This window comes from Oncorhynchus mykiss, chromosome 7 (assembly GCF_057628025.1).
Source record: "Oncorhynchus mykiss isolate SJ-2025 chromosome 7, ASM5762802v1, whole genome shotgun sequence".
In the NCBI taxonomy this organism is placed as follows: Eukaryota; Metazoa; Chordata; class Actinopteri; order Salmoniformes; family Salmonidae; genus Oncorhynchus; species Oncorhynchus mykiss.
In genome coordinates, this window is record NC_143028.1 from 7,161,623 (window position 1) to 7,186,679 (window position 25,057).

General features: G+C 38.8%; 1 protein-coding gene across 50 annotated transcripts in view; it reads left to right on the plus strand.

Annotated features, from left to right (window-relative positions):
- LOC110528838 (poly(rC)-binding protein 3) overlaps positions 1 to 17,311 on the plus strand; it is a 33,383-nt gene extending 16,072 nt beyond the window's left edge. For 2 of the 50 annotated variants that reach the window (XM_090240094.1, XM_090240095.1), the window contains 12 exons: positions 8,672 to 8,846; positions 9,095 to 9,118; positions 9,272 to 9,304; positions 9,433 to 9,549; positions 9,705 to 9,836; positions 10,050 to 10,178; positions 10,876 to 11,019; positions 12,464 to 12,505; positions 13,143 to 13,221; positions 13,717 to 13,772; positions 14,013 to 14,182; positions 14,352 to 17,311. In XM_090240094.1, the coding sequence (XP_090096220.1) occupies positions 8,766 to 8,846; positions 9,095 to 9,118; positions 9,272 to 9,304; positions 9,433 to 9,549; positions 9,705 to 9,836; positions 10,050 to 10,178; positions 10,876 to 11,019; positions 12,464 to 12,505; positions 13,143 to 13,221; positions 13,717 to 13,772; positions 14,013 to 14,182; positions 14,352 to 14,406 (1,062 nt within the window). In that variant the 5' untranslated portion in view covers positions 8,672 to 8,765 and the 3' untranslated portion in view covers positions 14,407 to 17,311. Of the gene's footprint in view, positions 1 to 894; positions 1,161 to 8,671; positions 8,847 to 9,094; positions 9,119 to 9,271; positions 9,314 to 9,432; positions 9,550 to 9,704; positions 9,837 to 10,049; positions 10,179 to 10,875; positions 11,020 to 12,463; positions 12,506 to 13,115; positions 13,222 to 13,716; positions 13,773 to 14,012; positions 14,183 to 14,351 lie in introns of those variants that run through there. The other 48 variants (XM_036982596.2, XM_036982591.2, XM_036982586.2 and 45 more) reach the window with 48 other exon arrangements.
- The last annotated feature ends 7,746 nt before the right edge of the window (positions 17,312 to 25,057 follow it).

Below are 25,057 nucleotides of genomic sequence, written 5' to 3' on the forward strand. Positions count from 1 at the left end.
TCGCCCCCCTCAAACCCTCCACCCCCTAAACCCTACATTCTGTCTGTGCTGCTGGGGTCCCTGCACAACTGTCCATCTGACACAGGGTTGGATTTTAGCTGGATTGGATAATCTGGACGGGATGCCTCTAAAGCTCCCTGTAATTCCACAAACACTCACACACACACGCAGATTAAAAGCCAGCCGGGAGGAGCCAGGTTGGTTCGAGGGCGGCTGGATGTTACGACAGACATGTGATGTGGGGTTTGGGCTTTGACCTCTGTATCGCCATCTCTCTACCAGCCTCATCCTCCAGGGCACACAGACCACCACCCCAACCCACAAACCAACCACTAACCCTGGTAGTCCCTTGTCACAGACGTTGGGGGTCTGTGGGTTTGTGCTGGTGTTCCTTGGCGGTTGTTGTATCTGAAAATACTTTGGGTGTTGTGTTCATGATCAGCAAGAGAAGAAGGCGGTGGATCGGTGGGTTGGTGAGTTGGTGAGTTGGTGGATTGGTGGGTTGGTGGGTTGGTGAGTTGGTGAGTTGGTGGGTTGGTGAGTTGGTGGATTGGTGGGTTGGTGAGTTGGTGGGTTTGTGAGTTGGTGAGTTGGTGGATTGGTGGGTTGGTGAGTTGGTGGATTGGTGGGTTGTTGGGTTGGTGAGTTGGTGGATTGGTGGGTTGGTGGGTTGGTGGGTTTGTGAGTTGGTGGGTTGGTGGGTGAACAATTGACCTACAGGACAGGCGAGTGCCTGGGGGTGGCTCTGCAGACTTTGACACCCCGCCTCCGTAGACATGCCCCAATGCCAGTGTGCCTCACTAGGCACCCCCTTTGTTCCGTTTGGGGGTCGGGGAGGGGGGATGGTGACCCCATCCCGCCTCATCATACAGCCTATTTACAGTAGACCACAACATCGTCAGTGTAGTCAGGGTATCACACTGCCACAAATTGTTCGACTAGGATGCAAGGCTGTTTCATTTCGTCATTTTATTTAGAGAGGGGTCACGTCACGGGTTCTCTGTCTCGCCCATGTGATTTGGCCTTTCCAACCAATCAGATATCCCGATTCAGACTGGGCATAGCAAAGGGGAGAGGGAAAAAATCCTTTTCATTCTGTGTTTTTTTTATCTTTTGCGAAACGTCGAAAGTGGTCGCCATCTGTTTTACGCTGCACGAAGGTAATGCCTATTTTTCAGCTTCTAGATCAGGTTTGAGGAAGGCCTCTGATGAGTCCAATGGTCATATTGTTACTATTCAAATATGTATTTATTTTTATAAACACATATGGTGGAAATGTAAAATAGTGCAATTGACTGTATCATATGTACGTACAGTAGGCTAGTGTTAAACCATATGTAAAAAAGGCTTCATGGGTAGTCTCCTGGCTTTAAACTGGCAGCAGGAGATATTGGCCAATGTTGAGTTGGGAAATGTCTTCAATAATTAATGAATGTCTGTAGAGTTATCGTTAAGTGGCGCGGGAACAACAGCCGTTGACATGTTGCGAGTTTATTATCTCAATCCCATCGTTATTTGAAACCCCGTTGTTTTGTAATACAGTGGACATGGATCTGACTCCATTGTTTTGTAATACAGTGGACATGGATCTGACTCCATTGTTTTAGCCGTTGCTCTTAGTGTGTCCTTCATTAGGCAAATACAAAGGGTGTTGCGACCCCATGTGTGTGCTGTGAAAGTATTTCTGTATTCCCTTGAGAATCGCCGGTTAGCTTGTTGGTTGGTTGGACCCCTCTCTTTGTGGTCCCTCCATGTTCCCTGCGATTGACTCAACCTTGTGATCGTATAAATTGGGGCTAATTGTTTAATGGAATTATCGGTTAATTGTTCCTTTAAGGTGGGTTCTAATGACATTGTGATGTTTTGCAGATCAGAAGTGGCGTCGTTCTATTGCGATAGGTTCCGCTGACCTTGTCCACACTGAATGGTAACAGAACCTGATAGCCCATGAGATGGATGTATCTAGACCTCACAACCATTATCCCAATCATCCTCACTATCAAATTAGCTCTCTTGATGGTGTTCCTGGTCTGTAGGAACAGTCAACGTGTCATTTGGCATTATCACTAATTCATGTGAACCGTGGGATAGAACTAAGGAAGCACCAAATCGTTGGAATGTACGTTTCCTCCGTAATGGTTAGGACAGGTTTAAAAAGATCACATAATTGTTAAAATATTGCATAATCAACATCTCAAATAACAATACCGAAGGCTGGCACAATATTTTGTTGTTTAAATGATCAAATTAATATTTGTATTGGAATTTAGAAAACGAAATATCACTGTAATCTGTCAAGGAAGTAAAAATACTACGATCAAAAATTATATTATAGAATTTCAAAATGATAAATAAAGATATGTGTTTACACTCGACCCATTTAACCTGACTGTGATCTGTAAATCCATGCATGCTCATTCAGCGGAGCCTTGACTTAGTGACAAGCTGTGATCTCATGTACATTTGTGGGGAATCTAAGATGGCCGACCGCACGCTCTTCTTTTACCACCACAGCCACAGTACAACATGGTATGCTACAACGCAAAACGGGGTCTACATTCTCTATCCCGTTGTAGGCAATGGCACATTTTACAACCCCATTTTGTGATTGGATTCTAATTAGGGGACAGTGACAAGTGTTTTTGGGGCCACCCATGCCCCATCCCTCTCTTCTCTCCAGTGTCGCCTGGCCTGGTGAGGGCACTACACAGTGAGAGGGAGTGAGTGGTCGCCCCCTTTTTGACTGTGATGTAGGCTGAGGTCTCAGCGAGGGGGCGGCTGATCTAGAGTGACAGCTCTAGAGTGTTCTGTCACAGCCGGGTAGAGGAGAGGACGCCCACTCCCCACCTCCCCCTTCTCCCCCCCAATCACACGGCAACAAAAGCCTAGTTAGCGTCAGATGAGACCAGAGCTGCTGCTCACATCTCAGTGTCCTGCATCTACAACACATTCTATTCTATTCTATTCTATATTCATTGTCCCCCCATGCAGGAGTTTATTTTTCAAAGGAAGGTCTGACAACTTGGGTGGGTGCAATTCTGTCTCTGGCCACTTTGGTACAACAACAAGTATATTTGGTTATTTTATTTTCCAACAGCAACACAAGTTCAACTTGAATATCTAATATCAACATGTATTTCTCTGCTGTCCACTGTGGCCCTTACTTACTGACAGCAGGGCATTTTGAATCCAGCATTCCAATCTATTAGAAGTAGAATGACGATTTTAGTGACAGGCTCAGTCATGCAGGAGACGGTTCTGCCTGAGTCATGAAAGTAGATGGAGTTCTTCACATGGGGTTTCCTTCTGTGACGTCGTCATGGTATTGAGGCTACATAGGACATCCTTAAGACTCAACATAGGCCGTCTAAAAGGTTAGAGGTGAGAGGTGATTGAATTGGCATATCGGTGCTATTTGAGGGTGCTGACTTGCTTTTAGTGAGTAGTTCACTGCAGCTATTTTCCTAATGAAAAGTCTGTTTAGTGCGTTCAGAATGTAGAATGGACTGGATCCCCTGGCTGACATTTCTCTTAGCTCCTCATAACAGATTACAATGCTGCGTCACTCATCTCTTATCTTTGCCAGCAAACGTGGCCAACCAAAGAGAATGCAGCTACGATTTGTGTGCCATGCGTAACATATGTCTTCCCTTTTCTAGTTTGCTTGTGTGTTAACGCATGCTCTATTAATTACACTATGATTGAGCTCAAAGGTCATTTGTAGAATCGGGGTCAATTAGAGTCAGAGCAGGCAAACATACAGAGTATATGAATGTGGGGTGCACTGCTTGTGAAGAGCCAACGTCTTGAGTCACCCTCAGTTTAGTGGTCTCCCTCTCTCTACTGCTTTGGCTTACAAGTGTATGCTTATGGAGGGTTTATATCAAAATCAGAACGACATATCTCTAGCTCGGTGGATTAAAATGGAACAGATGACGGGGCTTTGGCCTAGATTATACCGCAAGTTCTGTCCTCCATTTTCCCATTCCTCCAGATCTCAGTCTTTTTCTCACGTGCGCTGTAAGAGCCTTTGGCTTGATGTTTCATATAATCAGTCTCTGACTTTGTGGAGATTTTCAAACAAAACACATTTTCCAACACAATCTCCAATCTCTAATAAGGAAATCTTAAAGATGCTGATTGCATGTTCTCTTTGGTCAAAGCTTGAGCAAGCATACTGTACACACATGCACATGCACCAACTCACACACAGCTGACCGGAAGCTGGGAAGGGCAGAGGTGAGGCCGGATAAGGTGAGGCAACACTGCAGAGAAAATTGCTGGCTCATTTCTACAGTGCATGATAAGACTGCAGTGCTGATCCACTTCCAGTCAGTGCGTTCCTTTCTTTTGCCCAGCACTAATCAAGGCATCTGGACGGCCTCTGTCTGTCATTCCCGGGTGATGTCACCCAATTCTCCCAAATATCTTTCTCTCCTTTTTTTCTTTCTTTCCTTCCTCACTGCTGACAGAATCATTTCAGGTGATCAGTGATGGCGTCACTTCTATTTAAATCTCACCTGTCTCAGTGGAGGGGGCCGTGACTATACTCACTCAGAGCTCTCTCCTGCCCACCCTCTTCAGATACTGAAGACAGCTATCTTTTCATATTTAGTCAAGTGTTCTCCGGTCACTCACAGTCCAGTGGTTCTACATAAGAGGAGGCATCCTCCATTGTTAGCTCTACATTAAAGAGCCAAGGAATGAAAAGAAAGACAGGCAGATGTAAAGCTTCTTCTCCAGGAGTGATGCTGCAGCCTGCTGTCTTTTCTGCACTGGGCTGAGGGCAGGTAGGGCAGCAGACGAAGGGAGAGATGAAAGAAAAGGAAGAGCCATTTTGTGCGCGGTGTTGTCCACCCGAGCGTAAAGCGTGATTAATTCAATAGCAGAGCACCATAGAGGAGGAGGCCAGCAGCTCTGCAGCTCAACATAGCTCTCTCTGACCCACTTACTAACTACATCAGATGTCACGAGAAATACTGCTCTCTCTCTCTACCACTTTCTCTCTCTACCTCTTTCTATCTCTCTATACCTCTTTCTATCTCTATCGCTCTCTCTCTCTCCCCCCTCTCTCTCTATACCACTTTCTCTCTCTCTCTCTCTACCACTTTCTCTCTCTACCTCTTTCTCTCTCTCTATACCTCTTTCTATCTCTATCGCTCTCTCTCTCTCCCCCCTCTCTCTCTATACCACTTTCTCTCTCTCTCTCTCTACCACTTTCTCTCTCTACCTCTTTCTATCTCTCTCTCTACCTCTTTCTATCTCTATCTCTCTCTCTCTACCTCTTTCTCTCTCTTTCTCTATCACTCTCTCTACCTCTCTCTTTCTCTCTCTCTACCTCTTTCTCTCTCTATCTCCCTTTTTCTTTATTTCCAACTTGTTGATGTAATAACTCTGTTAACAGAGAGGATTGAGAATGGTCAACACATACATTGTCCAGAGCACTGAAAGTATACTTGAAAACACTATTGGTCGAATGCAGACAATTGGTTTTGATAATGTAGTGTTCGGTCGGACGCATTTATTAACCTTCACTCTGTTGCCTCACTCTTGAATACAGTGGTATTGTGTCCTGAATTGCATACCCTACTAATAGATTCTAATACATAACTGATTGCGCTCAGATTCAAATGTGAACGGTTTGGGATTAAATTAAATATCATTCAACCAAGGGACACAATAGGCACATTTGAAGATAAAACAGGATTTTGGATTTTAAATGTCTTTTTTTTTATGCTGCCGCTGTCTCAAATAGAGTTCCGTCTGAGAATGGTGCCTATCTGTTGAAATAAAAAGCAAGTTGACTGGAAGGCATGGATGGGGCATGGATGAATCATGAGTCTGTGACCTAATTCTATTGTGCTGCAGTGGATGAGGGAGAAGGTGGTGGATGGTAGGAGAGCTGTTCAAACAAACCACCAGGCACACGAGAGAAAATACATTCTCATTTCAGCCACACATGATGGCTCTCAGGAGGTGTGGACCCGATTGGAGTATATGATTTGTTTTCTGCATGCCGCCTTTTGAAGAATTCTTCAAATACTCAACCCAATTCCAAGGCATTTCCATCACCATGTATGCCTTCACAAAGACCAGAAGTGGTAGCTCCATATACACCAGTATTTTTATTACAATACCACAGAGAGTGGTTACATCCTCTCATCTAGTTCCATCACCATGTATGCCTTCACAAAGACCAGAAGTGGTAGCTACATATACACCAGTATTTTTATTACAATACCACAGAGAGTGGTTACATCCTCTCATCTAGTTCCATCACCATGTATGCCTTCACAAAGACCAGAAGTGGTAGCTCCATATAAACCAGTATTTTTATTACAATACCACAGAGAGTGGTTACATCCTCTCATCTAGTTCCATCACCATGTATGCCTTCACAAAGACCAGAAGTGGTAGCTCCATATACACCAGTATTTTTATTACAATACCACAGAGAGTGGTTACATCCTCTCATCTAGTTCCATCACCATGTATGCCTTCACAAAGACCAGAAGTGGTAGCTCCATATAAACCAGTATTTTTATTACAATACCACAGAGAGTGGTTACATCCTCTCATCTAGTTCCATCACCATGTATGCCTTCACAAAGACCAGAAGTGGTAGCTCCATATACACCAGTATTTTTATTACAATACCACAGAGAGTGGTTACATCCTCTCATCTAGTTCCATCACCATGTATGCCTTCACAAAGACCAGAAGTGGTAGCTCCATATACACCAGTATTTTTATTACAATACCACAGAGAGTGGTTACATCCTCTCATCTAGTTCCATCACCAAAATACCCCAAATAACCCCGGTAACCCCTGGCTCCAGCAGTCCATTGTGCTACGGTCCCAGCCAGCCTACCACTCCCCATGTGCACCCCCCCCCCCTCCCTTGCACTTGGTTTTAGTGGGTTTATTTCTGTCCCTGCCCAGGCCCTGTGGCAGACCTGCACCACTGGCCTGGCTCTTAAACCCGGATTAAGGCTTTTTATGTAATCTGACCTCTGGGAGATTGGAGAGAGACAGCTGGTTGCAGAACCCTTTCCTCCCTTATCTCAGAGACCTCCCGTGGCCTCCCACTCTCTCCGTTTAGCCTCTCATACAACCTCTGGTTCTCGCTCTTTCCTTCTTTCTTTCTACAACGGGTTGGTCAAAACAAGCATTGTGATTGGTTGAGATGTGTTCTAAATCATACACACAAAAAAACAGTTTAGCACTGGTAAGCCTATGACATAAAAATGGACATCTTGTTTTCTGTTCCATCTGAGAAATCTCTACGCATCTAGTGTCTCATCAGCCCAGCCAGCCAATTCATTAACTTGGTTTCCACTGTAAAAAGCATCTTGACATTTTTCCCCCATGTTTCTAGCTTAACATTTGGGTTTTATAACAACAGGAGTTTGTCCAAACATCACTGTCTGTCTCTTGACATTTGCAACATTGTTTCAATATTGAAATTCGATCTCCACTGTCCTATTAAGAATTAACGTGTCAGGACAGACATCTTTTCTCAGCCAGTCGAAATCAACATCGTTTTTATGGATACATACAAAGAAATTGAATGCAGAAACATTGCTGTTATTCTAGCTGCATGGTTTGACTTGACTGGGTTAGCCGTAGTTGGCTAGCAAGCAATGGATAAGAACTGGCAACGGAACATTTAGAATGAACAACTTCCCATTCTATATCCATAGATCTAGAACGGGAAATCTTTTCTCAGCCAGTCGAAATCATGAATCAGTATCCTTTGTATGGATATAAATAAAAAAAGGTCAAACAACATGAAATATAGCTACAACTAACCAACCAAACAACATGAAATATAGCTACAACTAACCAACCAAACAACATGAAATATAGCTACAACTAACCAACCAAACAACATGAAATATAGCTACAACTAACCAACCAAACAACATGAAATATAGCTACAACTAACCAACCAAACAACATGAAATGGAGCTACAACTAACCAACCAAACAACATGAAATATAGCTACAACTAACCAACCAAACAACATGAAATGGAGCTACAACTAACCAACCAAACAACATGAAATGGAGCTACAACTAACCAACCAAACAACATGAAATGGAGCTACAACTAACCAACCATACAACACTGTTATGGCCTTCCTAGTCTCTTATGACAGCCTTAGCTCATTTAGTTCTGGGTTCAGGGATTATGGCCTTCCCTGTCCCTATACTTTTATGATGTACAGGTGTAGGATCTTAATTTGATCACCCTTTTGTTGCTCAGTTTCGTAATTTACATGAATTCACTGAAAACCAACACTAACACAGTTATATTAACAGTATTGCACTTTTCATATAGGCTACTTTTGGCCAGCTAATAGCCTAACCACTGATCAAGCAACATTATGGAGTAAACATTCAAATCCTGTTGCTGCAGGATTCTTTTGCTGTGACACTATAGGTCAAATTAAGATCCCAGAGTTAATGATTGTCCTCCAGAGTTAAAGCACTGTCTGCCACTCACAGTCTATAAAACTCTTCCTGTCTGAACAGAACTCGAATGGTATTCATGAGCAGGTTCATTCAAAGATGATATCCATCAATGTTAACCAGTGGAAGTTTGGTAACTCTGTTTCCAGTGGGCCTAATATTGAGTGGTCGTGTCTCATCCTTCTTGTCTTGCAGGTGACTGGTTGGCTGGCTGTTCCATAACACTCTCATTGGCCCTGGGACTCCTCTTCTACGTGACCACACCCCTTCCTTCACATCCAATCCCAACATGGAACCACCCAAGGTGCAGCAGCCAGGCGAAGGAGGCCTCAACGTCACACTCACCATCAGGCTTCTGATGCACGGCAAGGTACAGTACACACCGCCTGGGTTCCAATACTCTCATATGGCTTACTTTCCTTATTTCCTTATCTCCTTTCCTTCACGACCACCGTTGGCTGAATGCGCTGGACAGGCTACTGTCTATCAAGTGTTTTTAGATCAGTGGTTGTGAGGGAGACGAGGAGAGGTCGCTTTTCAAGGTTTTTGGGATAGTCTCTGTCATGTATTGAGTTGGACGTTGATGCTAACTGTTGTTGAACCTCTGTTTCTTTACAGGAGGTTGGAAGCATCATTGGAAAGGTAACTATCATGTTCATAAACACATCACAATCGTATGAATATTACAAAACTGTTTCAAGACGAGTACATTTTTTTAATGTGACAACTCTCCGATGTTTTAACTGTTGTCTGTCTGCTGTCTGTTTCTTGTCTGTCTACTGTCTGTCTTTTCAGAAAGGAGAGACAGTGAAGAAGATGCGTGAAGAGGTAAGTGCAGTATGTATCCCATAATGCACCTTACCCAGTTGAAGAATGCATATTAAATGGATAGTATTCCATTTAGTACTTCATGATCTATTTTATTTATCTGACTGTGTCTACTGTTTGACCCACAGAGCGGTGCACGCATCAACATCTCTGAGGGAAACTGCCCAGAGCGGATAGTTACCATCACCGGACCCACAGATGCCATCTTCAAGGCCTTCGCCATGATCGCATACAAGTTTGAAGAGGTATCTAGCGTACATATTTCCCTCAATCTCCTCTTGGTCGTGCTTCATTTTACAACGGCTGTTTTACAATTTTGTGGCAGTTTTAAAATTCTGTTACACCAGGTATTTTAATACAATACTATTATACTAATATGATCTTTATGGTTTCTTCCCAGGATATAATCAACTCTATGAGCAACAGTCCAGCCACCAGCAAGCCTCCTGTCACCCTGCGCCTGGTTGTCCCAGCCAGCCAATGTGGCTCCCTCATAGGGAAAGGAGGCTCCAAAATCAAAGAAATGAGAGAGGTAAGGAAGGGCATAATTAGTGATAATGATTGATTGAATTTACTTGACAATTTATTAGTTAGTTAATGATTAATTGGCAAAAAAATGCACATTTAGCCATTACATTTTTATTAGTCGTTTGTTTAGGAATCGTTCCTTTCTGGCTTGAGGACCAGCTATTTTTCATTGCACCTTACACAGTACACATGCTCAATAACAGTCTTCCCACTTCAGTCCACAGGTGCTCAGGTACAGGTCGCAGGGGACATGCTGCCCAACTCCACTGAACGAGCAGTCACCATCTCAGGAGCCCCGGAAGCCATTATCCAGTGTGTCAAGCAGATCTGTGTTGTCATGCTAGAGGTAGAGTATGGAGGGATGAAGGAGGAGGGTCTGATTCAGTCCTCCCGGGAATACACAGGAAAATACATTCACACAGACCTTAGGAATCAGCTAGAATGTACAACGTGGATGTACAATTTTTTTTACAATCTCAAACATCTAAGGAAGGAATTAGGATCTTGGTCAGTATAGACCATGGGACAAAATGATTATAACAATGTTGTAGATGATGGCTTCCCAGGTTGCAATGATATAGCTGACCTATGAGGTAAAATCATGTGATTCCAGTTGTCAGTGTGCTCTTAGACACAACACCTATTTCATGTCACTGCATGCATCCACAGTAAAGAACAATAGTGTGATGTAGTGAGTGTCACAGACTGTCTTCTCCCAAGGCACTGTCCCTCAGTCTACAAAACCTCTTCCTGTCTTCTCTTCTTCCTCTCTCTCTCTGTCTCTCTCCCGCACTCTCGCTCTCTCTGTCTCTCTGTCTGTCTCTCTGTCTCTCTTTCTCTCGTGCTCTCGTGCTCTCTGTATCTGTCTCTCTCTGTTTCTCTTTCTCTCATGCTCTCTCTGTCTATCGATCTCTCTCTGTCTCTCTCTGTCTTTCTCTCTCTCTCTCTCTCTCTGTCTCCTCTATCTCTCTCTTTACTGTATCCCTCATCCCACTGCTCTAACACTCTCTCTACCCCTCTTCCCCTCTCCTCCCTCTCCTCAGTCCCCACCGAAAGGTGCCACTATCCCCTACCGCCCCAAGCCTGCCTCCACCCCCGTCATTTTTTCAGGTGGCCAGGTAAGAGCCGACCCGCTGGGGGCCTCCACTGCCAACCTCAGCCTCTTACTGCAGCACCAGCCACTGCCTGTTAGTGTCACTTCCAGGTTTTATCACTCACCTCCTCACCACTGCCACTGCCTCTGCTGGCATGATATCATCACCACCATCATCATCACCACTACCACCATCAGAACTGGGCTAGCTGCCATTTCAGTGCCAGTTGACTCAGGACTTGATCCTAAACATGATCCAAAAATATGTTGGATGGAGTTGCTATGCTGGCTGGTGTTGAAATGGAATTCAGCCCAATGCTGACCCCATTATCACACTGTGAACCCCGATGAGCACACATCAATTAGGTCCAATCACATTCCCCTGACAGTGGGTCCTCGACTCCTTCCTCCAATCACATCTCTCCCCAGCCCTCACGGTAGCCACTCCCACCTGGCTATTCTCAGCCAGTGCAGTTAACCTGAACCTGATTGATGTGAGGGGTGAAGAACTAGAGAGGGAGTCTAGAGGACAATGGAGGAGCTTGCAATATGATTAAAGAGAGCAGTTATTATTGTAAATAAAATTGTAAAATTAGTTCTATGCCTACCACATTATTTTCCTAAAAAATTAAAAATAAAATTGCCCTACTACCCAAGAAATGATCAGTAACATGTTTAGTACATCAGCAAAGTATTCGTGTGCAAGCTCCCATTGTTTATCCAACTCCTTCCAACAGATACTATATCACATTTCCTTATGAATAATTGCCTGTAATATGACATTATGACATTATCTCAAGTTTCACAAATGGTGACTTGCAAAAATGGAACCACATAAAGTGGTCAGAGACTGAAGTAGACAGTTATGTTCCGTATTCACCTCAGTACAAGGGATATGATATCTGAATTGTTTTTCAAGGTTGCTCATAGATCTCTTTTTTTTTGCTAGCATTGTATGTTTAATTTTGACATGAATTTAACTTGATTTCCATAAAAGATAGTACTAAGACAGGGTTGGGGTATATTCCATTTAAATTCTAGTCAATTCAGGAAGTACAGTGAAATTCTAATTCAAATTCTCTTAAATGTTTTTCAATGAGGAAATGTGGAATTGGAATTTGCTTTACTTTCTGCATTGACTGGATTTGAAATGGAATTGGCCCAACCCTGCTAAGAGAATACTGAAAGAGTTATCAAGTGACTAGAATCAGTGAATATGACTGATAGATGTGGGGTCACGAATGTAGACCACTACCGCCCCTAGTGGAGGTATAGTGGAAGTACATGGACTTTCCCAAACTCGGGCCCCAGGACCCCAAGGGGTGCACGCTTTGGTTTTTGCACTAGCACAACACAGCTGATTCAAATAATCAACTAATCATCCAGCTTTGAAATTTGAATCAGCTGTGTAGTGTTCGGGCAAAAAACAAAATGTGCATTCCTTGGGGTCCGAGGACCGAGTTTGGGAAACGCTGATTTAGCCACTTCCATCAGCAGATTCTAATAGCGTTGTATGTATCTCCCTCCTCTCTTTCCAGGCTTACACCATTCAGGGACAATACGCCATCCCTCACCCTGACGTGAGTTCTAATTCCATGAGACAGTCTTCTCTCTACACTCTACTCTCGTGTCCAATCCTATTAATATTAACCCATAATATTAATACCACCAATTCTGAAAAGTAATTTCTGTCTCTTTCAAATCTGAAATTACTCACAACCTCTGTCCTTCGTTTGGAGCCAAACTTCATAGGACTTGGCCTGTAGGAAAACGAGCAGAGGGACACAGAAAGAAAACAATTATTTCCTTATCACCCAGAATAATAAGGATACCGGTTGCTCAAGTGAGGAATGTGAAAGTTAAGTGCAGTATTTCTTCAGAGAGGAGGAGGTCAATTTCAAGGAATACCACAACGTAGTCAAACGGACATGGTATGTTTCATGACTCCATGTTGGGTCCAAGTGTTTCAGACACAGACATCCATGAACTAAATTTCACATGGCACCATCCAAACACACAGAGACATTCTTTCTTCACCGACTCGGGCCAAGTCTTCTATGAGTTTCCTTTCTCTCTCTCTCCTCCTATCTGTGTCACTGCTTCTCCTGAATCCTGTCTTTCTTCTTGTACGGTTTCTTGGTGACAGACCTGACCTGTGTGTGTGTGTGTGTTTTAACGATGCCCTCATAGCTCTGCTGTCCCTCCTACCCCCCTCAGCAGTTGACCAAGCTCCACCAGTTGGCTATGCAGCAAACCCCCTTTAACCCCCTTGGACAGACCACCCCTGCCTTCCCCGGTACGTACCCACCTACACGAGAACCACCCTCTACCAAATCTCCTTCTCTTTTTTTACCTGTAGAGACACACACACACACTTCCTCCTCTTTCTCTATCTCTTCCTCTATCTGTCTTTCTCTGTTCATTCTCTTCCTGTCGTTCTTTGTGCTGTGCTTCCGATGACATGGCCACCTGGTGGTTGCTCTTGTTGACCTTTTATTTGTAGTTTTTCAAATATTTGGTTTATTTTCTTAATCTGCTTTTGTAGCGCCTTGAAGATTTTGGTCCTTCCGAGTTAGTTTTATCTGGGTCGGCGGGTAAATCTCCTCTGGTTTGAGAACCAACCCCCTTTCCAACAGAGAAGGAGAAGCCACAGGCTCCTCTCTCAAGACCTCTGCAGAAGCATCTCCAATCAGCGTTCCGACTATAGGTCTCCAAAGCTACGCCACCCTCCCGGTGCAAAACTCTATTTTATGCCGTGTCCCCTCTCTCGGTCTCTCTCTCTCCCATATAGCAGGTCTGGATGCCAGTAACCAGGCCAGTACTCATGAACTCACCATTCCCAATGATGTGAGTATGGGGACCATGGAGCTTTTCATTTGACATTTGTCATCTATTGTCATGTAAGGGATGGGTAAGATATTTTAACAAACAGTTTTCAAATGCTTGCATGCACCACCATGGATTTATTTGTAAAAATAGAACAATTGAAAAAAGGAGTCAGTGTGTCATGGTGCGTGTGACTTTATCTGCATTTCATTCAGACTTTGCTATTCCCCTGTTTTAAGTCCCTCCGCCTCTTCTTCCCAGCTAATAGGCTGCATAATCGGGCGCCAGGGAACCAAAATCAACGAGATCCGTCAGATGTCTGGGGCGCAGATCAAAATTGCTAACGCCATGGAAGGGTCATCGGAGCGCCAGATCACCATCACAGGAACCCCCGCCAACATCAGCCTGGCCCAGTACCTCATCAACGCAAGGTCTGAGTCCTGGCAGACACACACACATTACAATTGACAAAGGGGTCAATAGCTCACCTGTTGTCCCAGGGATCCTCTGTTTGTCTGTTTGTTGTTATTACATGATCTTCAGCTAAAGAATTTGACAGAAACAATAATGTACTCCCTTTCCCATCATGCCCTGTGGCAGGTTCAGAGACGTGGCGGCCATGTGGAATGACCCATCCTCCATGACGACATCCTAAGGACCCAGCCCGGCCGGCCTCCACTCCCTCTGCTCCGCTCCCTCCATCTCCTGACCACTGAAGACATGATGTTCCTACCTAACTCCTGATGATGATGCCCTCTAGACTAATGAATCTGGCTCTGATAACAACTCCCTTGACCCTCCAGCTTACTACCATGATCGCTCTCTAATAAGAGAGCTGTTGCTTTCAGAGAAACTGAAAAAATAAGTAATGTCTTTGTTTTCGTTGATTTTAGACCTTTAGACAAGTGTTGAAGCATGTTGAACGTTCATTAGGATCAAATTGTGTTATTCTGAATTCTCTCTCTATCACTCTCTCTGCTAGTGTTACAAAATAGGATTTCAATATCAGTTTGAAAAAAAATGTACAAAAAAAATGTAAAAGTGTAAAAACATTGGAAAAAAATGCTACTGTTCCATTTTCTAGGTGCTGGGTGATGCTATCGGCACAGTATGGTGGGATGTAGCCCAAGGATTACTTTATGATGCTCTTTTGAAAATAGGTATTTTTTAGGTCAATTTAATCGTTCTATTTTTACCCCTATTCGGATCCTTAAAATGATCTGCTTACTAATCCGATCTCTACCCATAACTTTTTGCTGCATCACATGACCTCTTTGAGCCAATGGTATCACTCCTAGAGCCCTCCTTTCTATGTCCATTTCTTGTATTTTACATTATGACTTATACTGCATGTGTTCAGTAATGTATTGTATGTATTTGAGTATTCCAGTTTGGTGTAAGTGTTCCTATGGTGTTGCTATGTTATTGCTGGTGGGAGGAGCTATTGGAGGATGGGCTCATTGTAATGGCTGGAATGGAATTGATGGAACTGAGTCAAACATGTGGTTTCCATATGTTTGATGTGTTTGATACTGTTCCATTTATTCCATTCCAGCCATTACAATGAGTCTGTCCTCCCATAACTCCTCCCACCAGCCTCCACTGCTCCAAACCTTTTCCGCAATTATTTTCATGAGTTTTTTTTTTGCCATTCACGTCTAGTCCTACTACCACCCCAAATGAATAACTCTCCCTCACATCCTCCAGGAACCCTATTTATAGTATTTAAGAAGCATGAAAGGAAATTACTCAAGAAAAGAGTCATCAGTGGCTAAAAACTGTATCCTAACTGACTGAAAACTAAAATGATTGTTTACTCGATTTCTTAACCAAGACTACTGTGGGTGACCACATAGTCAGCTATGCTACGCTCATGCAATAGACAATTCAACTCGTTATACTGTGGACTGCCTCTAGTGGGTGAGGAATTAGTTGGACTTAAGACTATTGCTGTGTCCAAATTCTCTTAGTTAGCTTCCTTTCGTCGTCTCCTTCACTCCCATGTCCACGACAGATAAAAGAGGCTTCAATGTACTACTCTTGAAGGAAAGGAGACCAGGAGAGGAAGCTGTTTGATATTATTGGGACGTGGCCATAGGTGTTTGGATGGAGCCAAATGTTTATGGGCCATGGAATGTTCCGGGGTTCATGGGGGAACCCGTGGGGCCTGGGCGGACGTGTTTACCCCCATGCCGCCACATTCGCGATTGTTCATCCATCATGTTATTTTATTATAATATTGTTTATTTAATGCTTTAGGTTTTGAATGTCATCATGCTTTTACGATGATGTCAACCGATTAGATGACAAAGTCATGTTGCTCGTTTTAAGTGATGATTTAAAAAAACATTGCAATTCTATTTATTGTTTCTTGGTGCATCATAATGACTGTTTTGGTTGATCATGATATTTAAGCTAGGTTTTTTTTTGTGTGTACTGTATTGGATTTCAGGGTAGGTTTGGGGTATATTTGCTTGGATTAAACATGTAAAATTCCCTTCATAACAATTCTCAAGCTTATTCAAAGTATAGGCGGTTGTGACATGTCATGTTTGCAAGCCTGGGCTGAGGTCATATTCAGCATTGATGCATATGAACAGCCGTTGAATGTTATCCTCTCAACACAGGTCATTCATTCACTGTCTAACTGGTTTCAAGTACAGTAAAAACCATCCTGGTCTGGATTTTCATTCTGTAAGACTGGTTTGTTTCATGTAACTCCCTGTTTTGGTTTCAATATGCTGAGCCTGACTTTGGGTCTAATTTCAACCGCTTTCATCATATAAACGTGATACGTCAATGGACCAAATGCTGTACTGATGTACTGAACGATGCATAGTTGATTATTATTCTGCAATAATTCTTACATTTTGATGTTAAACTTAAGTAGTAGTGCTAGCCTTGACATTATGGGTTTGTGTTATTCGTTTAATTTAAAACTTTGTCATAGCTTGTAATTCAATGGAATGTTTGTCATTTAAGCAAGTTAAAATGTCTGTTTTTTTTGGCTCGCTTTTTAGAACTGTTCAGCTTCTCATCATCGATTGCATTCAGACTAGGCAGGAATATTGAATTGTTGAAATAGTGATGCCAATGTGTTTTCAATAACTTCAATATCCACATGTTGTTACAGTGTATTGAAACTGTATTTACACTGGCGTATATGACAGAGTATACACACCTACTGAAACAGACTAAAATGCAACTGATGCAATAACAAGGGAATGATGTGCAATTATTATTTGTATTTTTTCTTGTGCATATAATACAAGGAAAGTTTGTCATGTATTTACAACTCATTGTTGCTCCTTGACCTCCTTCCTTTCTGGACGGCGGCAGCAACAAAAATTGAAAAAATACATGAGATATTCTTTTTCTTCGTTTTTGCTCCTGTATATTTTGCTTATTTAGGAAAATGTAACGGAGCTTGGTATATATTTTCAGTTGGATTATTTGCAATGAGCAAATCAATTTTAGGTTGAAGTAATTTCATTATTTAGGTTACTTTTGAAAATGTTTGTAAGTAAGAAAATGAATAAAGTTTTTTTTCTTCTTGTGAACCTAGGTTTGTCTTGTATCATTTTGATCTTCAATGATATCAAAAGGGGCTTGGTTTTTCTGTGTTGCCCATTAAAATGTTACTGTCAGTGGCAAAAATGTTACTGTCAGCGGCGTACATGCCATCTTGTATGTCTTCTTGAATGTCTCATCTTGAATGTATCATCCTGAATGTAACTTCTTGATGGTATCATCCTGAATGTCTCATATTGATGGTATCATCCTGAATGTCTCATCTTGATGGTATCATCCTGAATGTCTCACCTTAAATGTCTCATCTTGAAAGTATCATCTTGAATGTCTCATCTTGATGGTATTATCCTGAATGTCTCATCTTGAATGTCTCATCTTGAATGTCTCATCCTGATGGTATCATCTTGAATGTATCATCTTGATGGTATTATCCTGAATGTCTCATCTTGAATGTCTCATCTTGAATGTCATATCCTGATGGTATCATCTTGAATGTCTCATCTTGATGGTATCATCCTGAATGTAACATCTTGAATGTCTCATCTTGATGGTATCATCCTGAATGTCTCATCTTGAATGTCTCATCTTGAATGTCTCATCCTGATGGTATCATCTTGAATGTCTCATCTTGATGGTATTATCTTGAATGTCTCATCTTGATGGTATCATCCTGAATGTCTCACCTTGAATGTCTCATCTTGATGGTATTATCTTGAATGTCTCATCTTGATGGTATCATCCTGAATGTCTCACCTTGAATGTCTCATCTTGAAAGTATCATCTTGAATGTCTCATCTTGATGGTATCATCTTGAATGTCTCATCTTGAAAGTATCATCTTGAATGTCTCATCCTGATGGTATCATCTTGAATGTCTCATCTTGAATGTCTCATCTTGAATGTCTCATCCTGAATGTCTCATCTTGATGGTATCATCCTGAATGTCTCATCTTGAATGTCTCATCTTGAATGTCTCATCCTGATGGTATCATCTTGAATGTCTCATCTTGATGGTATGATCTTGAATGTCTCATCTTGATGGTATCATCCTGAATGTCTCATCTTGAATGTCTCATCCTGATGGTATCATCTTGAATGTCTCATCTTGAATGTCTCATCTTGAATGTCTCATCTTGATGGTATCATCCTGAATGTCTCATCTTGATGGTATCATCCTGAATGTCTCATCTTGAATGTCTCATCTTGAAAGTCTCATCTTGAATGTCTCATCTTGAATGTCTCATCCTGATGGTATCATCTTGAATGTCTCATCTTGATGGTATTATCTTGAATGTCTCATCTTGATGGTATCATCTTGAATGTCTCATCTTGAATGTCTCATTGAATGTCTCATCCTGATTGTATCATCTTGAATGTCTCACCTTGATGGTATCATCCTGAATGTCTCATCTTGAATGTCTCATCCTGAATGTCTCATCTTGAATGTCTCATCCTGATGGTATCATCTTGAATGTCTCATCTTAATGCTATCATTTTGAATGTCTCATCTTGATGGTATCATCCTGAATGTCTCACCTTGATGGTATCATCCTGAATGTCTCATCTTGAATGTCTCATCCTGATGGTATCATCTTGAATGTCTCATCTTAATGCTATCATTTTGAATGTCTCATCTTGATGGTATCATTCTGAATGTCTCATCTTGATGGTATCATTCTGAATGTCTAGTTTTGATGGTATCATCCTGAATGTCTCACCTTGAATGTCTCATCTTGAATGTCTCATCTTGAAAGTATCAACTTGAATGTCTAATCTTGATGGTATCATCTTGATGTCTCATCTTGAATGTCTCATCTTGAATCGCTCATCTTGAATGCTTCATCTTGAATGCTTCATCTTTCATCTTGTATGTCTAGGAGATACCACTAGAGGGCCTAGCGATGCAGGAGAAGAACACAGTATCCATCAAATTAATTCAATTTGTATTTTATTTTTTATCTTTGATTTAGAAAGGGGGGCGCACCATTGAGACCAGGGTCTCATTCTCAAGGGAGCCCTGTGAATATCAACACAATACAATAGAACATACAGCAAAATAACAACATCAACACAATACATTATACAGAAAAATAACAACATCAACACAATACAATATACAGCAAAATAACAACATCAACACAACACAATATACAGCAAAATAACAACATCAACACAATACATTATACAGAAAAATAACAACATCAACACAATACAATATACAGCAAAATAACAACATCAACACAACACAATATACAGCAAAATAACAACATCAACACAATACATTATACAGAAAAATAACAACATCAACATAATACAATATACAGCAAAATAACAACATAATACAATATACAGCAAAATAACAACATAATACAATATACAGCAAAATAACAACATAATACAATATACAGCAAAATAACAACACAATACAATATACAGCAAAATAACAACATCAACACAATACAATATACAGCAAAATAACAACATCAACACAATACAACATACAGCAAAATAACAACACCAACACAATACAATATACAGCAAAATAACAACATCAACACAATACAATATACAGCAAAATAACAACATCAACACAATACAATATACAGCAAAATAACAACATAATACAATACAATATACAGCAAAATAACAACATCAATACAATACAATATACAGCAAAATAACAACATAATACAATATACAGCAAAATAACATCAACACAATACAGCAAAATAACAACATCAACACAACACAATATACAGCAAAATAACAACATCAACACAACACAATATACAGCAAAATAACAACATAATACAATATACAGCAAAATAACATCAACACAATACAGCAAAATAACAACATCAACACAATACAGCAAAATAACAACATCAACACAATACAGCAAAATAACAACATCAACACAATACAGCAAAATAACAACATCAACACAACACAATATACAGCAAAATAACAACATAATACAATATACAGCAAAATAACATCAACACAATACAGCAAAATAACAACATCAACACAATACAGCAAAATAACAACATCAACACAATACAGCAAAATAACAACATCAACACAACACAATATACAGCAAAATAACAACATCAACACAACACAATATACAGCAAAATAACAACATAATACAATATACAGCAAAATAACAACATCAACACAATACAGCAAAATAACAACATCAACACAATACAGCAAAATAACAACATCAACACAATACAGCAAAATAACAACATAATACAATATACAGCAAAATAACAACATCAACACAATACAATATACAGCAAAATAACAACATCAATACAACATACAGCAAAATAACAACATCAACATAATACAATATACAGCAAAATAACAACAACACAATACAATATACAGCAAAATAACAACATAATACAATATACAGCAAAATAACAACATCAACACAATACAATATACAGCAAAATAACAACATCAACACAATACAATATACAGCAAAATAACAACATCAACACAATACAATATACAGCAAAATAACAACATCAACACAATACAATATACAGCAAAATAACAACATAATACAACATACAGCAAAATAACAACATCAACACAATACAATATACAGCAAAATAACAACATCAACACAATACAATATACAGCAAAATAACAACATCAACACAATACAGCAAAATAACAACATAATACAATATACAGCAAAATAACATCAACACAATATACAGCAAAATAACATCAACACAATATACAGCAAAATAACATCAACACAATACAACACAACATATAGCAAAATAACAACATAATACAACACAACATACAGCAAAATAACAACATCAACACAATACAGCAAAATAACAACATAATACAATATACAGCAAAATAACATCAACACAATATACAGCAAAATAACATCAACACAATATACAGCAAAATAACAACATCAACACAATACAATATACAGCAAAATAACAACATAATACAATATACAGCAAAATAACAACATCAACACAATACAATATACAGCAAAATAACAACATCAACACAATACAATATACAGCAAAATAACAACATCAACACAATACAACATACAGCAAAATAACAACACCAACACAATACAATATACAGCAAAATAACAACATCAACACAATACAATATACAGCAAAATAACAACATCAACACAATACAATATACAGCAAAATAACAACATCAACACAATACAATATACAGCAAAATAACAACATCAACACAATACAATATACAGCAAAATAACAACATCAACACAATACAACATACAGCAAAATAACAACACCAACACAATACAATATACAGCAAAATAACAACATCAACACAATACAATATACAGCAAAATAACAACATCAACACAATACACCATATAGCAAAATAACAACATCAACACAATACAATAAACAGCAAAATAACAACATAATACAATATACAGCAAAATAACATCAACGCAATATACAGCAAAATAACAACATCAACACAATATACAGCAAAATAACAACATAATACAATATACAGCAAAATAACAACATCAACACAATATACAGCAAAATAACATCAACACAATACAGCAAAATAACAACATCAACACAACACAATACAACATAGCAAAATAACAACATAATACAATATACAGCAAAATAACAACATAATACAATATACAGCAAAATAACATCAACACAATACAGCAAAATAACAACATCAACACAACACAATATACAGCAAAATAACAACATAATACAATATACAGCAAAATAACAACATCAACACAATACAATATACAGCAAAATAACAACAACACAATACAATATACAGCAAAATAACAACATAATACAATATACAGCAAAATAACAACATCAATACAATACAATATACAGCAAAATAACAACATCAATACAACATACAGCAAAATAACATCAACACAATACAGCAAAATAACAACATCAACACAACACAATATACAGCAAAATAACAACATCAACATAATACAATATACAGCAAAATAACAACAACACAATACAATATACAGCAAAATAACAACATAATACAATATACAGCAAAATAACAACATCAACACAATACAATATACAGCAAAATAACAACATCAATACAACATACAGCAAAATAACAACATCAATACAACATACAGCAAAATAACAACATCAATACAACATACAGCAAAATAACAACATCAATACAACATACAGCAAAATAACAACATCAACACAATACAATATACAGCAAAATAACAACACAATACAATATACAGCAAAATAACAACATAATACAATATACAGCAAAATAACATCAACACAATACAGCAAAATAACAACATCAACACAATACAGCAAAATAACAACATCAACACAATACAATATACAGCAAAATAACAACATCAATACAATACAATATACAGCAAAATAACAACATCAATACAACATACAGCAAAATAACATCAACACAATACAGCAAAATAACAACATCAACACAACACAATATACAGCAAAATAACAACATCAACACAATACAACATACAGCAAAATAACAACATCAATACAACATACAGCAAAATAACAACATAATACAACATACAGCAAAATAACATCAACACAATACAGCAAAATAACAACATCAACACAACACAATATACAGCAAAATAACAACATCAACACAATACAATATACAGCAAAATAACAACATCAATACAACATACAGCAAAATAACAACATAATACAACATACAGCAAAATAACAACATAATACAATATACAGCAAAATAACATCAACACAATACAGCAAAATAACAACATCAACACAACACAATATACAGCAAAATAACAACATAATACAATATACAGCAAAATAACAACATCAACACAATACAATATACAGCAAAATAACAACATCAACACAATACAGCAAAATAACAACATCAATACAACATACAGCAAAATAACAACATCAACACAATACAATATACAGCAAAATAACAACATCAACACAATATACAGCAAAATAACATCAACACAATACAACATACAGCAAAATAACAACATCAACACAATATACAGCAAAATAACATCAACACAATATAACACAACATATAGCAAAATATCATCAACACAATACAACATACAGCAAAATAACAACATCAACACAATACAATATACAGCAAAATAACAACATCAATACAACATACAGCAAAATAACAACATCAACACAATACAATATACAGCAAAATAACAACATCAACACAATATACAGCAAAATAACATCAACACAATACAACATACAGCAAAATAACAACATCAACACAATATACAGCAAAATAACATCAACACAATACAACATACAGCAAAATAACAACATCAACACAATACAGCAAAATAACAACATCAATACAACATACAGCAAAATAACAACATCAACACAATACAATATACAGCAAAATAACAACATCAACACAATATACAGCAAAATAACATCAACACAACACAACATATAGCAAAATAACATCAACACAATACAACACAACATATAGCAAAATAACATCAACACAATACAACACAACATATAGCAAAATAACATCAACACAACACAACACAACATATAGCAAAATAACATCAACACAATACAACACAACATATAGCAAAATAACAACATCAACACAACACAATACAACATATAGCAAAATAACATCAACACAATACAACACAACATATAGCCAAATAACATCAACACAATACAACACAACATATAGCAAAATAACATCAACACAATACAACACAACATATAGCAAAATAACATCAACACAATACAACACAACATATAGCAAAATAACAACATCAACACAATACAACACAACATATAGCAAAATAACAACATCAACACAATACAACACAACATATAGCAAAATAACATCAACACAATACAACACAACATATAGCAAAATAACATCAACACAACACAACACAACATATAGCAAAATAACATCATCAACACAACACAACACAACATATAGTAAAATAACATCAACACAATACAACACAACATATAGCAAAATAACATCAACACAATACAACACAACATATAGCAAAATAACATCAACACAATACAACACAACATATAGCAAAATAACAACATCAACACAACACAACATATAGCAAAGTAACATCAACACAATACAACACAACATATAGCAAAATAACATCAACACAACACAACACAACATATAGCAAAATAACATCAACACAATATAACACAACATATAGCAAAATAACATCAACACAATACAACACAACATATAGCAAAATAACATCAACACAATACAACACAACATATAGCAAAATAACATCAACACAATACAACACAACATATAGCAAAATAACAACATCAACACAACACAACACAACATATAGCAAAATAACATCAACACAATACAACACAACATATAGCAAAATAACATCAACACAATACAACACAACATATAGCAAAATAACATCAACACAATACAACACAACATCTAGCAAAATAACATCAACACAATACAACACAACATATAGCAAAATAACATCAACACAATACAACACAACATATAGCAAAATAACATCAACACAATACAACACAACATATAGCAAAATAACATCAACACAACACAACACAACATATAGCAAAATAACATCAACACAACACAACACAACATATAGCAAAATAACATCAACACAACACAACACAACAT